This window comes from Dipodomys ordii, unplaced genomic scaffold (genome assembly GCF_000151885.1).
Source record: "Dipodomys ordii isolate 6190 unplaced genomic scaffold, Dord_2.0 Scaffold124, whole genome shotgun sequence".
NCBI lineage: Eukaryota > Metazoa > Chordata > Mammalia > Rodentia > Heteromyidae > Dipodomys > Dipodomys ordii.
Genome location: NW_012267340.1, coordinates 2410831 through 2429026, shown reverse-complemented (window position 1 = coordinate 2429026; position 18196 = coordinate 2410831). Strand labels below are relative to the sequence as shown.

The following is an 18196-nucleotide window of genomic DNA, read 5'->3' as shown; positions in this document are numbered from 1 at the left end:
AAAAAAGCCAGAAGTGGCACTGCGGCTCAAGTGGTAGAGCGCTAGCCTTGAGCTGAAGAGCTGAGGGACAGCGTCCAGGCTCAGAATTCAGGCCCCACGACTGGACCCAAAAAAAACCCAAAACCTTTGGCCTGGTGTTTAGTGGCTCACACCTGCAATCCTAGCTACTCAGGAGGCTGAGATCTGAGAAAGCTGGTTCAAAGCCAGCCTGGGCAGGAAAATCCATGAGACTCTTGTCCCCAGTTAACCACCAGAAAAGCTGGACGTGGAGATGTGACCCAAGTAGTAGAGCACTAACCTTGAGCAAAATAGTGTGGGGACCGTGCTCAGGCCTCAAGTTCAAGTTCCAGAACTGGTTTGAGTGCATGCACACACACACACACACACACACACACACACACATACACACACGTATACACATGTACCACACACATTACACCTCAGATGTAACCATCAGTACAGATGGTAAAGATAATGACTCATCCACCCCTTGTAAAGTGAACCCAGTATATTCTTTTATTTTTAGAAAATTCAGCCTTTTTTTTTTCAAAAAAAAAAAGCAGGTTTTGAGTTTTATACTTCATTCTGGGTTCTTAATACCTCTTCCTTATGGTCTGGAAATTCTGTCATAGCCTTTGGAGAGAGAGGAGCATTAAAATGTTTCGACTTAACCTTTTAGTTCCCTAAACTCTTGCTTTTAATATATGAAAACCAGCAGAGAAAGTGAGAATAGAAACTATTTCCGCTTGTGATCCAGGTCCCTTCTCTTATGTAGATTACCGACGGCCGTTTGAGGGGGTTGAACACTGACAGCCAGGCTTCCTGGGCTCCAAGCTCAAGCCCCTTGCTCGGGAGTCTACCCTTTGTACCTCCGTTCCTCTATCTTTCTAGTGGACACAACCACAGGTACCTAATGAAAAGAGGCTCGTAAGGATGAAACAGGCAATCATTCTTGCCTGACACCTAGTAAGCACCATCTCAGTTTGCTCTCTTTAAGATGCTCGGACTCACATGGCTACTCTATTCTTTTTAAATGAGCCTTCTTAGAGGGCCGAGGAATAGCACGTTTGGAGGGTTGAAGAGCAGAGATGGATCCTGAGCGCTACAGCAAGGCAGACCCGCGGCTCTGCCCATCTGGAGGAGGAAACCAAGGCCGTGACCTGTAACCTCTGCCCTTGTTCTGCAGAGCTGCGTTCACGGCTCAGCCAGAACACGTGGCCCATCAGAATGCCCCATTCCCTGCGCGGGGGTTAACCGAGGGGCTGCTGGGTTTATGTTTCCCAGAGCAGCCCGATGAAACTGGCAGGCTGAGGATGGCGCGCGGCATGCGAGGATTTATTTGTACATACAAAACAGATTTGTGTTCCTCTCAGACTCGCTAGAGGCCCAGGAACTGCTAACTCAGAGCTCTGGGAGTAACTCCAAGCCGAGACAATTTCTCAGAAAGGGTTGGATCTGTGGCTCTGTGGTTATACCATCCTCCAGATGGAAATGACATGTGCCACTTGCCATTTTCTCTAGACTTTGTGCCTCTGAGGTAAGGCTGGGTGGTGGTGGTGGTGGGGCTTGAACTCAGGGCCTGGGCGCTGTCCCTGTGCTCTTCGGCTCAAGGCGAGCACTCTACCATTTTGAGCCACAGCGCCACCTCCGGTTTTCTGGTGGTTTATTGGAGATGAGAGTCTCAGGGACTTTTCCTGTCCAGGCTGGCTTTGAACTGTGATCCTCAGATCTCAGCCTCCTGAGTAACTAGGATGACAGGTGTGAGCCACAGGCTTAAAACAAACCAAAAATCCCTAAACAGTTAAGTTTTTAATTATAATAAAAGGGAAGGCAGTCAGAAATCTAAGCCATGAGTGAAAGAGAGCAGAAAGCTAAAAATGCTCCAGTGAAAGAATGTTCCTTAGCGTCTTAAGATCAGATTTTCATGGGTGGAGATGGAAGGGAAGAAATGGGAGAGAATAAAGGAACAGATGACACTATGTAAAAGGAAATGTGCTTATGACCTGATGTATGTAAAGGTAACCCCGCTGGATATCACCTCCAAAACAACAATAAAGGAAATCAGAAAGAAAAAAAAAGACCAAATCTTACAGACAAGCACTACCCAGCATAACTGTGTTCTATCTTGTCAGTACTGGAGTTTGAGCTCAGGCCCTTGCAGTCACTGGGCATGCTTGCTGAGCTGGCTCTCTACCACTTGAATCATGCCTCCAGGCCTGCTTTTTGCTGGTCCTCTTGGAGATGAAGTTTCTAGAGAAAAGTTCTAGAAACTGGGCTGACTCTGGGCTGACTCTGAACTCTGATCCTCCAGATCTCCGCCGGCTTTCCACAGTTCGACCACTCTATCTAGATAAAGATGTGGCACTCGGAGAAGGTGGCATTGGGGGAAAAGAGTGAAATCTGTGCACGCATGAAGATTCAAATCCTGAAAAGAATATGGGGGGGCAAAAAGATCAATATCTTCACAATGAATTTTAAATATGTACCCGGTTGGGATTCGATATTGCCCGGCCATGTCCACAGAGGTAGGCTAACTAGGTTACCCAGGTAATTTCTGAAGTTGGAACGCGTGTGCCAAGATTCACTCCCAAGTACGTCAGAAAGGTGTAGAGGCAAAAGTTTGCGTGGGCTTGAGAGGGGAGACGGGGTGTGTGTGTGTGTGGGGGGGTGATTCACCAGGATTTAACCTGGGAAGAAACGTCAGTGCTCTGACCAACGACTCAATAAAGACCGAGAAGAACGGCCCGTGATCGATGTGGCCCCGCTCTGTCTTTTGAAAACAGCGTTTCATCGGTTCTGACGACACTCCCGAGTGGTAAGTGTAATTATCCCCGTTTTCCCAGGGACGGGAGAAGCAATCTACGGCGTGCCGAGTGCCAGTCACGGTGACAGGCTGGGGGCCGGCTGTGCGTGCGCCCTGCAGGAGGGGTCTCTGTTCCCAGAGAACATCAGGCAAATGGGACTGAGATAGAAGCAAGGTTTAGAACCAAGCACGAGACTCCTGTTACTTCGGCAATTGCCGATTCCTTCCGGTGAGAGGCCTGTGATGTGCCGATCATCCCTCCGGGCTTGATGTCACCACAAATGACCGACTGCACGAAGCCGAGGATTGCATAGGTATGAAGCATCAGGGTGAGCTGTGGCTTGGGGCTCTCCTGCAGCTCTAGCCCTGCGGGAAGGCTTGCTCTGAGCTGCCTGGGACCTGAGCGTCGAAGGATGATGACCATGGGAACCAACCAAGCCACAGAGGACTGCAGAAGCTTCCTGAAGAAATCTGGAAGCTTCCTGAAGTTTCAGGCATAGAGCTGGTGGCAAGGAATTTTAAACCGCCAGACTCCCCTACACTCTGATACTTTCCTCTTTCCTCACGGGCTCCTACACAGCCTCCAACAGAGCACGCCGAACCCCTGAGACCCGGGTCTCCATCCGCCTGACTGCGCACCCACCACCTTGTGATGGGTAGCCCTGGGTGACCAGAGCAGGCTGGCAAAGAGATGGCGTCCGCCCCCGTGGCGATCACAGATTTCCTAGCATCTTTTGAGCACTGAGTCCTGTGAATGTGTTACCGCCTACAAACTGACATGTCTTCTTCCCTCTTCTCCCCGCCCCCCAAAAGAGAAGAAGATGATGGTGTTGTAGGTCGATCTGTGTGTGGGGGGGAATTCGGGGTTGGGCTGGGCAGGGAGGAGGCCGAGGTCACTCAGAGCGAACGCAGGTAAAGCTGTCGTGTAAGCAGGAAGCTGCCGTAGAAGGAAGAGATAGAAGCAAACCCGGGAGACATCCACTCATCCAACAGGTGTTTGCTTAAAATAAAGCAGGCAGATGGCAAGGAGGGTTGGGGGCTTAGCAGCGCTTAGAGGTGAAAGAGAGAGGTTAAAAAATATATACAATCCCAGAAGGAGGAAAACAACCTGTGCTTTTGCACCTGGGTGAGTGGCTGAGAAAATGTGGTTGGAGAAAACTGACTCAGGAGCCGGGTGGCCCTGGCTCACACCTGTCACCCTAGCTACTCAGGAGGCTGAGATCTGAGGATCGAGGTTCAAAGCCAGCCCGGGCAGGAAAGTCCACGAGACTCTGATCTCTAATAAACCACCAGAAAACCGGAAGTGGCGCTGTGGCTCAAGTTGGTAGAGGGCTCACCTTGAGCTGAGGAGCTGAGGGACAGCGCCCAGGCCCAGAGTTCAAGCCCCATGACCCCCCCCCCCGCCACACACACAAAGAAAGCTGACTCAGGAGGCAGAGATGGCGGTGCCAAGCAGGGAAATACATGCTTGGTTGAAGGTCAGCATCAAGGACAGATGCTCCGACATAATCAGCAGGGGAGACACGGTCTGCTGAGTTCAGGAAAGATCTCTAGGGAAGAGACCTCAGGTGGAGCTGGGTGGGAGGGGTCAGGACAGAAAAATCACAGTAACAGGATGGGGCCGGAAGTGGGATGGAGGGAAGGTCTGTCTTTCTGTCTCTGGCTCTCTGTCTGTCTTTGTCTCTGTCCCTCTGTCTCTCTGTCTGTGTCTGTCTCTGTGTCTCTCTGTCTGTCTCTCTGTCTGTCTGTCTGTCTCTCTCTTTCCATTCTCCCAGCTTGGGGAAGGCAGGGTAGAAAAAGGCTGAGTCAGCAGGAAGCCCAGCCCAGAGCTGGCTTGCTGGAGGGGGACTGGGCAAAGAGGAAGAAGAGCGGGGTGCTGAGCTCAGCAGAAAGTGTGATCGAGTCAGGCGATACATTTGTTTTTAATGGGGCACTCTCCTTAAGAAGAAGAAAAAACAACAGTGCTTATAAAAAAATAACACCAAACTTCTCCACCAGCCGCTAAAACCTGGGGGGGAGGGGGGATCAAACAGCAGGGGAGGGGGAGGGGGAGGGGGAGGGGGAGCAGACTAAATCCCGGCCTGCCCCACCTCAGAGATAAGTCTTCTTGCTCAGGTCTCAGGAGCAGCCCAAGTACTTGGTGCCACAGGTGAACAGAACCTTATCATCATCGCCGTGCTCACACAAGCCACTTCAGAGAGGAAGGATTTATTTTGGGGTCCGCCCACCACGGTGGGGTGGTCAGATCACATCCTAGCTGCCAGGAAGTGGAGAGAGGCAAGGCCAGCCCTCGCTGGCCTCCTCCTTGGGCTCTGTTTTGGTCCACCTAGGTCCCCAGTCCATCCGGGACACGTCTTCCCACGCCTGGAGCTGCCTTCACAGACCCAGCCAGAGGTGTCAGATCCAGCTCGATCCAGTTCTACCGCCCAGCGACTCGCGGGCTTCCCGGCGTCCTGCCCCAGTCCATACTATCAGGTGTGGCTCCTACCTTGTGTCAGTGCCAGTGAGCTTCCTATGACCCGAGGAGAAAACCAGGAAGATGCATTGGCCCCCGGCCCTTACATAACTACATGGCGGAGACCAGCCGAGACAAACGGGCACCCCTGCCCCCGCTGAATGCGTTCGAAGGAACCGAGGAAAGGGGAAATGTATTGCAAGGGCCATTTTACGTTTGATCGATTCAGACGTAAGGTCTAATGGACAAACCTTTCTCCTTGCTGCTTCCTGTCTGAGTCTCTATACTCAGCCTCCTTCCTCTCTGCGGGCCGTGCAGATCTCTCTCTCTCTCTCTCTCTTGCTCTCTGCTTATTTCCAGATGAGGATGTCAGCCATTCAGCCTTCCAAACAATAAATCCCCACCACAGAGGCCACAGAGAAATTCGTGATGGATATTTGGATACAAAATGGCCAGTAGGGATGACAGGTACCCCCTCCCAAGCCCTGGCCCGGGCACTGGGAGGTCCGGGCTGCTGGCCAACCCAGGTCCCCCTGCCGGCCACGTGCCTGCTGGCCACGTGTGAACCGTCTCTTCCGGGCCTTTCTGTGCCCATGGAAGACTGAGCTCTTCCCTACCTTCCTCTACTACCGACTTTTCTTCCTGAGACTCTCAACGTTCAACTCGACCTTGGAGTATTGGTAAATAAGATGGGGCAGGCCGAGTTTCCAACAGACATTTGTTGAATGACCAGTAGAGAAAAATCGGTGCCATTCAAGGATGCTATTAGCATCGAATGGGAGATTTGGAGTCTCGGGACATTCCTGAGTCCTAGCCGAGGCCAAATTTCTGCAAAGATGGTGGGAAGAAGGTGAGAGGGAAGAGCTAAAGAGAAGCGCTTCCGGTTTCCTCGGGTCCCAATGGATCTCTCAACTCCAGCTGAGTGAAGCTGGATTCGGAGCTCTCGGGAACAGAGCCCAGATGTGTCAGGATCAAGGAACACAAATCAGACTCGCGTCTCTGCAGAACGGAGGGCTTCTCCCCCCAGGGGGCTTCCTCAACACCCAGCTGCCGATCTGTCATCCTGATGCTGCTTCCTCTTGGCATAGCCAGAGAAGTCTTAAAGGAGGTTTCTCTCCAGCCCTTGCTTTATTCTTCCCAAGAGGGCCTTAGGGTAAAAGGCACCTATTTATCTCAGGGTCGGTTGACTCTGGTCAAGTTTTTCCTGTTAAGGGAAGAGCTTTGCCCCTGGCCTCTGTGTTAGACAGAGAAAAAAAAAATCAAGCAAAGGGAATGTCTGGTGCAAATGGAGTTTCCAAATCCACTCCTCCATGTGTTAAGTCAAAATTAGGAGACTTGGGAAGCCTAGGAAACACAAAAACTGCGATGCTGAACTCAGTTCGTTTATTTAATGGCTCAAAACAAAATCCCCAAGTCATGAGCTTAGCTAGCTCAAATAAGAGTGTCTTTTAAACACCTCTAAAATACACAGTGGTACCTACTATCTATCTCTGCTGGTGTACCTGCAGCCTGGAGGATTCTCTTCGTTGAGGCAGGCCAGGTCCCTCCCTTGGTATAATTTACCCTCAAATAACTTCCTTCACCGACGACATTGTCACTTTTCACACAGGAAGTGAAGACTTGGCGAAATATCCGCGGGCAATTTCCTTTAACTTTTTGCACAATAGTCAACTGATTTATGAGTGGCAGGAAGCATAAATTGAACTGTGCTGACAACTCTTTTGAAAACTTACTAGGTCTGTAAGACCTTCCCATGCGCACGGCCTGCTGATTTTCCAACTCAATAATATTAACCTCTACTACTTTCCTAGTGAGAGGGATTGACTCATGCACCTGTTTTAAGCCATACTTAGGTAGCTTTCCCCCATTAAACCAGCTCCTCCTTCTATGGACGCCACTCACATCACAAGGGCAAAAGCTTGAATCAAGTATCAAGAGAAGTAGAATTGCTGAATTTTATAAAAGGCTTTCAACAAAACCTTAATGTAGTTATACCTTGCAAAAGGATTATATTACAGACATTTCCCAACTTCTCAGAAAAATTGCAGCTAAGCGTATGATAAGATTATAATTCAAAGAACTGAATTATACGGTAGTATTTACTGCACAGACTGGCCCTGATAGTGTATTGTGTAAAAGTACATGTGTATGGCGTATGTGCTACATAAATACGAAGGCCCATATAGGATGCAATCAGTGAAAGTGAAAAACACAGGTTTATGGGCAGACGGAAGCCAAGCCTTACCTTTTCGAGTATGGCGTTGGCTTGGGGAGGGCTGCCGTTGTGCTGGCTTATTGCTCGCTTGTATTTATACTCATAGACTTGGTCAGTGATGTTAACCAACAGAGTTGATGGACTGAAGGCCAATGTTCCACAGTCATGGACAGTCCCACTTTCAATATCAGTTGGTGTTGTAGCATACCGCAAGATCAATCCCATGATGAGTCCTAAAAGAAGAGATACATCATTGCAATCGAAGAAGGAAATCCAATTATTCACTCTTTGGATGCTTATGTGATGAGCAAACTTTAGATCCCTCCCTCCCTCCCTCCCTCCCTCCCTCCTTTCTTTCTTTCTTTCTTTCTTTCTTTCTTTTTCCTTCCTTCCTTCCTTCCTTCCTTCCTTCCTTCTTCCTCCCTCCCTCCCCTCCACCCTCCCTTCCCTTCCTTTCTCCTTCTCTCCTTTTTCTTGAATCTCTGATGCTTAAATGTGCTCCCTAACACTTTCCTTTTTAGCTATTTGGTTTTACCTCACAATTAGTCAGAGATGAAATCTAAAGCAGAAACATACAGCACCTTCTGGTTATTTAGGGCTTTTGTTCTTTTTCTGCCCTCCCACTGAACTTTCTAAATTCAAAGGACTAGCGGGGAGGGTGGGTGCTGTTGAAGGGGACACACCGCCAGCCTTGTGTAAGCTCACTATCCACCTGCTTTGCTGGAGAAGAAAAGCCCACCACGATTCCAGAACTGTTCGAGGACCCTGCCAACAACATCCACCACAAAATACCCCGCGGTGTTGTATAGCAAGATGGAGTCCATTAGGCCCCTGGGAGGATCATATGAGCAAAGCTAGAAAGTTCCAACCATCAGATTCTCTCCAGAGTCTCATGTTTACCACCTACCCTGACACCACACCACACACCACAGGACATACACATCCCACGCACACACGCCCATGTGTGTGTAACATGCAATGCACCACATACATCATGCACACACACACACACACACACACATACATGTTTAGCAAGGACTGGGTATCATTGCTGCACTAGCTCAGCCTTTGTCCTGCAGGGTCTGTGATTCCCTTTCCCTTCCACAGATCAGAGAAGCTTATATACAAGACAAAGGCTCAGAAAAAGAAACAGAAACAGGAGGCAATAAGTGCATGCAGGACATAATGAGAACATCTTATTTCTGACTCCTGGAGTTCATGTTGCTATGCTTCATTACATATGTCCTATTGTGATCCTCTGCTAAGAATATCATAGACATATTCTAGTTATTACAAATGAGGGAAGCCGTGTAACTTGTATCTCTTTGGACCTGGCTTGCTTAGCTTACTACAATTTTTCCATCTCTTCCCATTTCCTTACGAATGGGGCAATGTCATGCTTTCTGATGGAAGTGTAGAACTCCATGGTGTATATCACATCTCAACCTGTAGACCTATGTCCCCCCCTACCCCCAAAACACAGCCAAGTGCTGGTGGCTCACACCTGTCATCCTAGCTACTTAGGAGGCTGAGATCTGAGGATCGCGGTTCAAAGGCAGCCCAGGCAGGAAAGTCTGTGAGACTCTTATCTCCAGTTAACTACCAGAAGACCTGAAGTGGGACTGTGGTTCAAGTGGTAGAGCGCCCGCCTTGAGCTGAAGAGCTGAGGGACAGCGCCCAGGCCCAGAGTTCAAGCCCCATGACCTACAAACAAACAAACAAAAACCAAAACACAGTATGGAAGAAACACAGCCTCTTCAACAAATGGTGCTGGCAGAATTGGCTATACACATGTAGGAACCTGAAGTTAGATCTTTATGTAGAATCAATTCCAAATGGCTCAAAGACCTTGAGGTAAAAGCAGATACCCTGAAAACATTACAGGAAGGAATAGGAGAAACACTAGGACTCCTTGGCACAAGCTAAAACTTTCTTAATAAAAACCCAGAAACACAACAAATCAGACACATGGGATTGCATGAAGTTGCAGAGCTTCTGCATGGCAAAGGACATCGCTAGCAAGATCGATAGAAAGCCCACGGATTGGGAGAAGATCTTCACTGGTCATACAACGGACAAGGGCCTTGTATCTAAAATATACTTAGGGTTTTATTTGTTTTGTGAGACAGAGTCTGAATACCTGGTCAGGCTAACCTTGAACTTATGATCTTTCTGCCTCAGTCTCCTGAATGCCGAGATCACCGGTGTGCACTGTACTGTCTCCCTTGGACTCTAACATGGTATTAGAGTTCTAATATAGTACTGTAGACAAGGTGGTCAGGAGAAAGAGAGAACAGAGTTCTCTCACTAGCACATACTGACTCAGTTTCTCACTTCATAACGTCCACACAAAGCAATCTATTTTCTCATACGAGCATAACGAGCGTTGTCAGTAGTGAATCGAGGGTTCTCCCGAATGGGGAGATGGCCCCCAATTCCCTCTCCACCCTAGGAAGGTAATGGATGCAAAAGGAAAGGAAAACACACCATGATAGAAAATAGAGTTAAAGCCAGGAAACCCACGCTTATTATTCTCTTGTTGAAGTAACGGCAAAGCTTGAATGCACCAGAAGGACTACTGGGCCACAACCCCGGAGTTTCTGATCCAGCATGTCTGGGTATAGATCCTTCTAGAAAGATGTGGACATGGCGGGTGCAAGAATCATGTTGTGCAGAACACACCCTGTGAGATAGAAGTTCCCACCCCCTCTGCACACACACACACACACACACACACACACACACACACACAGAGAGAGAACTTTCTTAAACTGAATAGGCTCTGCTAAACTTTACTATGTATACTCTGGAGGGATCAGCAGACACTTGGACACCTTACAATGACATAGTGTAATGAATTTAAAAAATTCTAAACGTGATGGCTTCGTGCCATCCTTCGGGCCCACTGAATGGCGAGCAAATTTTCAACATGAATTCAGAGGCTGAAGTCCCTGCTGCGGGAAAGACCTGGAACCAAGGGAAGCATCGGGGAGTTTTAGGTTGCTCCGCCCCCAAGCTTAAACTTCTCAACCCACAAATAGACGGTATTAGAGATGTCCCATAAAAATCGGCAGCGTCCAGTGACAGATCGTGGCATTCTGAGTGGTATCAGGCAGCAAGGAGCAGTTGTTCTTTTATGAGCGTAGAAGAGGGGACCCAAGACCCTAAGGGCGCGGCGCTAAGTGCAACAGCTGTTGTCAATCAATATTTCGGCCATTAATGCTCATCCGGGCTTTTAGTCCAGTCTAAGTGAATCTCCCCATGGTTCATATTTCAGACCAGCATGGGTTCTAACCCTTCAATTTTAAAATAACGAGAGCCACAGAATGTCACGAGAGACAATTATCCATAACTTTCCCTGCGAAGCGAAACTATTGTTAATGATAATGCCACTAATTTCTAAAAGCATTCACTGACCCTTAATAAGGAGGAAAGCTACACGAAGGATTCCTGCTGTTTGAGAAGAGCATCAGGTTTGTTTCCAACCAGCGCAGCGGCAGATGATATTTTGAGGTTGACAAGTTGACAGACTGTTTCTTACAATAACGATCAAAATCAGTTAAACATTCTGCCTCCTCACTTTTCGCCTCATTTTCCTCTAGCTTCTCATTTTCTTCCTTTTTTTTTTTTTTTGGTCGGTCGTGGGGCCTGAACTCTGGGCCTGGGCGCTGTCGCTCAGCTCTTCAGCTCAAGGCTAGCATTCTACCACTTGAGCCACAGCACCACTTCCGGCTTTTTTCTGCTTATGGGATGCTGAGGAATCGAACCCAGGGCCTCATGCATGCAAGGCAAGCGCTCTACCACAGAGCCACCTTCCCAGCCCCCTAGCATCTCATTTTCTAAGCCTCTGATCCCTGGAACTGTTTTTTAAATTGGATTTCTACACCTACTAATTGCATATATCCATTAAGACAGTTGGCCTCAGTGATCAGAGATAGGGGGGGTGTGGACTGGGCTAAGGGCAGGTCATGGAAATTTGGAAGGAAAATGTGTCTGGTTCACAATCCAGGAACCAACCAGCCCACCGGGTCGATGTCGAGGAGCAAGAAATAAGGGAGCGTCAACTAAGTTCATTGGGTATCAGGGGCAGGAGCACTTTGTCTGAGAGGGGGTGGGATGGAGAGGTTGAGTCGCAGCCTGTTCCCAAATGTTCTTCTCTAAAAAAGCAACTGTGAAAGCCTCTGTTGTAAACATAGCGGTGTCTGTTTCTGGTGGCCAGTGTAGCTCCTGGAAGATCAGTATCCCAAGCTCCATCCTCGGGTGGAAAGGGTATCTCGCACAGCTTTATCTTGCAATCCCACTCGATTGGGGGCTACGGGGCACGGGTTGAGCGTGAACATGTCAGCACCTCTCTGTCGGTCCCCTCTCTCCTGGAAGGTCGCCAGGAGGCCACTGGAGGAATGTCCTTCTTTTTGAACCACTGCGGCCTCTTCCAAGTGAAGAGAGGTGGGTGGAATCCCAGCTCAGCCGGGGGCGAGAGACAGGACCTTCACCTCCTTCCTCCCCAGGGAGCGTGTCTTGGCCTGCTGCGGGGAGGATGGGTGGGGTTTGTGTGTCATTCACCCAGGCGCCTTCTGCCTGACCTAGAGGTCCCAAATCCACCTGCCCAGACCCGAGCAGCTGATTCAGCTAGCATCGCCTTCCGCCTGGTGATGAGAATGTGCTGGTCAACAGCTCCGCTTTCCCCCCCTCCCCGTGCTGTAGTTACAGACGATTTCCGTCACATCCCAGAACAGCCATTTCAGACATCGCATTTTTAGGTCAGCTCTGAAGTAGGAAGCGCCCCCCCATGCCACCCTCCGGGGGCTGATTTCAGAGTCTCTGCGTTAAGGTGGATGTGAGCCCATGAGTACTCGGATCCCGTGGGCAGAGGGGTGTGGCGGAGTCCCACAGACCCTGCAAGCAGTGTGCGCTCAGCCTGGGGAGCTCGCTCCGCATCTTACTGTGTGAAATGAAGGCACTGAGGATGCTTGCATAAGATTCCAGCAACTGTCTTCTATGACAACAAAACTCAAAGAGCACTGAAATACGAGCTGAAGGCACACCAAAGACATTCAAAGTTCTAATAATGGCATACACACACATATCCATAAACATACATATTCTTCATAACATATAATTCTTTTATATTGCACGGTGTGTGTGTGTGTGTGTGTGTGTGTGTGTGTATCGGTCATGGGCTTGAACTCTGGGCCTGGGCTCTGTCCCTCAGCTCTTCAGCTCAAGGCGAGCGCTCAACCACTTGAACCACAGCGCCACTTCCGGCTTTTTCTGCCCATGTGGTGCTGAGGAATTGAACCCAGGGCCTCAGGCATGCAAGGCAAGCGCTCTACCACTGAGCCACCTTCCCAGCCCCTGGTTTTATATTTATTTTCAACAAGTCTCATATTGATATACATAAAAAAAGAAAGATAGCATAAAACTCAACTCCTTCCCTGCTTATACACTTGCTCGTAAACTACCTTAAGAATAGCAACTGAAGAGAAATACTCATCTCCACAACAGAGAACAATGAAGTAGTATCTTTGTAGTGCTGATCACCATGTTAAAGGCTGGAGTTTTCAAGGGTGAACAGTTATTTGAAATTTTCCAAATTCCAAAGTAAACATTGGCTTGCATGAATATAAAGGATTTCTGAGTCTTAAGGAACGCAGGTTTGTCAAGCAACCTCCCTTTCTAATAAAGGCTGACAATCTTAAACCTGTCCTGTTTTGCTAATATATATCTATATATAACATATAGATATAATATATATCTATATACCATAGATCGATCTATGGTATATAGATAGATATTTATGGTATATAGATAGATATCTATATAACATATATCTATATAACATATAGATATATATCTATATTATATAGATATGTTATATATCTATATAATATAGATATGTTATATATATAATATAGACAGATATATAGATATATATATAGATCTATCTATCTATTTGTATATCTTTAATATGATGCCAAAGACTTCATTGCTTCTGGCTTCCCAGATGACATCCTACATCTATTATTTGTTAGGGAAGGTTCTGGTCTGCTGGAGAGCGGAAGGGGAGGAGGCAGCTGCTGGAGTGTGGCTAAGGTGGTCACTGAGGGCCTTGCTCCCTTACCGGTTAGCTTTTCCTCTCCTACCTGATCATAAATGTCCTCTCCCCCAGGAGAGTTCCTAGTGCGTGCCTTAAGACTTCCCCTACGAAGGACATTTAATGCTGGGCCCTGGATGGATGAATGGGCTGGCATAGGGCAGAAAGACAAATCTCACTGTTGGGGCTGAAACTTCTGCCTCTCCACGCAAGCGTCCCACGCCAGGCTTTAGTCGAGATGTAGGACGCCGTACGGTCTCACCGTACCACATCACAGGTTAGCGTAGAACTTTGCCTTCTAACTCAGGCAAAAGAGGGGCCACAGGGCTTCCAAAATGGGGAAGGGGAGGAGGCAACCAAAAAGTATGTTCTTTACTACAGATTGTAGCAATCCGTTTCCACTGAGTCTCTCTCCATGACAAGGCTGAGAACTGGTTTTTCATCCACCACGACAGGTGTCCTGCTCTGTGCTTGAAAAGATGATCATGGGGGGTCTAGAAAACTCTGTGGTCGCGCATTCAACTTCTGCAAAATGATGTGCTTTGGGAGTTGCCGATGTACTTTTCTGAATATTGCATTGTGGGGCGGTGGGGTGGAGGGGGTGGGGGGAGAGGCAAACAAGGCCGGGAAGGAAAATGAGTCTAAAGGGGAGCAGCTGCGAGCATCTTAGGGAATGCAAAGTTCTGCAGCAGCCAGCCCCGGCTGGCTCCTATTTGATCATGCTTTCATGATAACAACACCGAACCCTATTCCCCACCGGGGAGGGGTGTGGTCTGTGCCTCAGCTAGCAACAGACTTGCATGCAGGGCTGCCCCCAGAAACGTGACTCTGCCGTTCACGCTGGTGACAAGGCAAATTCCCACCCGAGGCGGAGAGATCAGCACCCATTCTACCCAGGCACCCCCCATCAGGCTAACGACCCGCCCGGCCATCAGCACAGTCCCGTCTCTAATTACGCCCCAGACAACAAGTTCCAGCTCACGGTGGACACACTCACCGTACACCATGGCCCCTCCGGTTTCGTGCAAGAAGCGGAAGCGGTGGTTTTTAAACAACCAGATTGTCAGAATGGTCAGGATGAGCAAGAAATTAAAGACCAGCAGCTCCACAGCCCCCTGGTGATGGAAGTGATACCCAGCCTTCTCCGGCAGCCGGCGGGGCCCGCCGTCCATCCTCCGGATTTGCTTAGATAGAAATCCTGGAGGCGGACCACCACGTGCGTTGTCAGGATTTGCCAAGGCAGCCTGGCACCCGGGAAGTTTCAGAACCAACACTGCAGCTGCGCTGGCTGCGCTCAGGAGCAGCGTTGCATTCTGGCTTTAGGATTCTGCTGGCTTCTAGTTACCACTTCCTGTTTCTCTCTTAAAGCAGCCTCGTCTCTTTTTCCAATCCCAGACGGTGGTTTTTCACCGTGAACTCTGTCTTTAAAGGCTTCATTCCGGTGAAAATACTTTTTATTGTTTTCTGGGGGGTGGGGGGAGGTGGGGAGGGCAAATCTGCAAACGATCATCTTGGGACGTTGAGTCTAGTTAAGGGTGAAACTACTCACCCTGCCTCAGCCACATGCTCGTGAGTTCACGTTTTTCTAGCTTCAGTCCCAGTTTGTCACTGGGCACACTCATTTGTGAAGTTTTTATTTCCCCTCCTGCCAGCCGAAGCCTGGAATCATGTCAGAGCAAACCAGACCCGAAACTTCTTCACAGGAATGCTTGTCAGTGGGGAGGCACAGCGTTAGGAATCTTAAGGCTGTTTTTTTTTTCTTTCTATGCTTCATAGTCATCAAGCAGGAGTGGAACTCTGAATCCACTGTCTTTTCCTTTAACAAGAAAAAATAAAAGTGAAAGGCAAGTAGAAAATTCTCTATCGCCACAACTGTGCAGTTAAGACTATATTGAGTTAAAAAAAATGAGGAGGAGCTGGGTGTGGTGGTTGAAGCTTGTAATCCTAGATACTCAGGAGATAGACCAGGGCTGGGCCAGGCAACAAATTAGCAAGACCTCATCTCAATGAATAAACTCAGTGTGGCGTTCTACACCGATCAGCCCAGCGAAGCAGGAAGTATAGACAAGAGGATCACAGTTCCAGCTGACCTGTGCATGAGGCCAGACTCTATTAAAATATAAGATAAACCACAGAGATTTGAGGAGTGGTACAAAGTGGTGTAGCACCTGTCTAGCAGGCCTAAGGCCCTGAGTTCAAACCCCATTGCCAGAAGGAAGAAAGAAAGACAGAAAGGGAGGGAGGGAGGGAGGGAGGGAGGAAGGAAGGAAGGAAGGAAACAAACTTAAACTACATTATCTTTGAAGGAAGAAGCCACACGACCATCATGGATGGTCACTAGGCAGTATCTAGACATGGATTTCTTTGTGGGCTTGTGTTCTGACATCCAGATGCTTCCTGGAGGATCCCCGAAGCCAGGAAGGTTCCAGAGTCACGGGAGCCACAGCTGTGATGGGTGTTCAGCCCGGCCTCCACGTGGAAGGAAGGCTCCGCTCCCATCTCTATTTCTCAGCCTTAGGAAACGCGGTGGCGCGAGACAAATAGAACCATGGCCTCTGCCTGTTTCCAGTACTCTGACTGGTGGGCCTTGACCAATTCATCCGCTTAGCGCAGGCTAGGAGTGTCCTGGGGATCTGCGAGGTCGGCTTCTCAGGACTTTATAATACTGTTGCATAGGTTGGAGTATTATGTCTCTGGAAGCACTCCCGGGCAGCTTCAGCGATGGGGTGCAAAGATGGCACTAGTACTGGCAGACCAGGGGTGATGACCCACTCATCAAGCCTCAGAGAAGGTCTGTCAACGACGTGATGTGCCTTGCTGCTGCGTCAGCCTCTTTATCTCAGGCGATGTGGGAGCACACTTCCTGCGGCCCCGGGGCGCAGCAGGGGTATTTCGAGGTGTGCGGATGTCAGCGCGGGGCCCTGCTGGTAGGAAGGACTGATATCATCCAGACAGCCTGGAAACCGGCACAGCTCAGCCGGCAGCTTCCACCCTCAGAGCTGGGCAGCCCTGCAGGTGGAGGCTCGCGCCCTTAGATTCACGAGATAAAGGCGAATTCCCAAGCCAGGGAGCGTCCGGTCTTTGTGGTTGTGTATTTGCACGATCCTCGTTAAATTTCTCGGGTCATCTTTTCTCCTAATCATTCCAGCTGCAGAAAGGAAGTGGTCTTCCGTGGACTTTGGATACGCCCTTACCCAGGAAAGAGACGGAAGAGACATAAAGGGGCTGTGGACTGTGTCGATCGGCCTGTACAGTGTGTAGACAAGTCCTAAAGTTGACGGCAATCAATATTTCACACCAAAGATCATAATCAGGATTGGCATGCCGGGCCTGAGATCTCGCGTGGACACAAGCTGATAGAGCCGCTCCTCATCTCTGGGACCCCCCCCCCCGTTTACTCCGGTACTAGAATATATCCACAACTCTACTTCCCAGACCTAACTGGATGCTGCTTAAAGCTGAGCTAGGAAGGCTGAGAAGAAAAGGGGAGGAGGCCAGGAAACCTTCGCATTTCCCGCCCCCACCCCCACAAGTAACTCTTTTCCTCCTGTTTTGTGTTTTCTTCTCAGAATGCTACTTGAAAATAAAAGGACAAAGGTAGTCTTGCCCATCATCTCAGCTTTTGGAAGATAGGAAGATCACAAGTTCAAGGCCAGCCTGAGCTATATAGAAAAGGTCCTGTCTCAAAAAAAGAAAAATAAAAGCCTTCCAAAGCTCTATTTTTTTTTTTTTTTAGCTGTACCAACAATAAGAAAATGAAGTAGAGAGAGTTAGCTGAGGGGAAGCCAGAAAGTATAATCAAGGGGGTGAATATGAGGAAAATATATACATGGATGGAACATCACAATGAGCCCCCACTGTACAATTCATGTGCACTAATAAAAATGTGAGCACACAGACACACAGAAATAGAAACAAAAGACAAAAGGCATCTTCCAGGAAATACGCGAAGGAGTGCGATCTGGTCTAATTTACTATTTAGAAAACACTTCTGCTGATGAAGGATTTGAGACTCAGGGAAAGTAAGCAACAGACTCAAGGCCGCAGACGCAGTAGAAGTTGAACTGACGTGTGACACTTCACGGCTGCACGTCGAGAGAACTCATCCTAACTTGCCAAGGCCTCCTGGATTTTAGCCCCCTGAGCTCTGTGCCCCAGGAGATCCCTGAGCCCTGGGTGGGTGGGTGGGGTGGGGGGAGATGGGTGGTTGATCCCGCCATTAACTGGGGGTCCTCCGTACGGTTAGCCATAACTGTTCTTGAGACATTCAAATGAAGAAGACCGTCAATGAACACTGAAGGCGATGTTTGATTCTCTGGCGGTGGTAGCTACGCCAGTGCCACGTTCTGCGGTGAAATTGGAATGGGCTGGGTCTAAAGCCCAGACAGAATGGTTTTCTAACATCTCTAACCCCCCAAAAGCAAACAAACAACAACAACAACAACGAAACAATGTATACATCTGCGGGCCGGCGGAACTTTCTGCAAAACAGAAAGGGGGGCCGGCTGGGGAGAGGCCGCCTGGAGGAGGCTCAGGACAGTGCAGGCCTGTGGGAGGAGGCTCGGGACAGTGCAGGCCTGTGGGAGGAGGCTCGGGACAGTGCAGGCCTGTGGGAGGAGGCTCGGGACA

General features: G+C 49.0%; 1 protein-coding gene across 1 annotated transcript in view; it reads right to left on the bottom strand.

The window, feature by feature from the left end:
* Nucleotides 1-14883, bottom strand: part of Slc9a9 (solute carrier family 9, subfamily A (NHE9, cation proton antiporter 9), member 9) — a 228786-nt gene extending 213903 nt beyond the window's left edge. Inside the window, exons 1-2 of the mRNA XM_013029881.1 lie at nt 14565-14883; nt 7504-7706 (exon numbers count right to left, since the gene is read on the bottom strand). Of these exons, the coding sequence (XP_012885335.1) occupies nt 7504-7706; nt 14565-14739 (378 nt within the window). The 5' untranslated portion in view covers nt 14740-14883. The remainder of the gene's footprint in view (nt 1-7503; nt 7707-14564) is intronic.
* Between the last annotated feature and the right edge of the window lie 3313 nt (nt 14884-18196).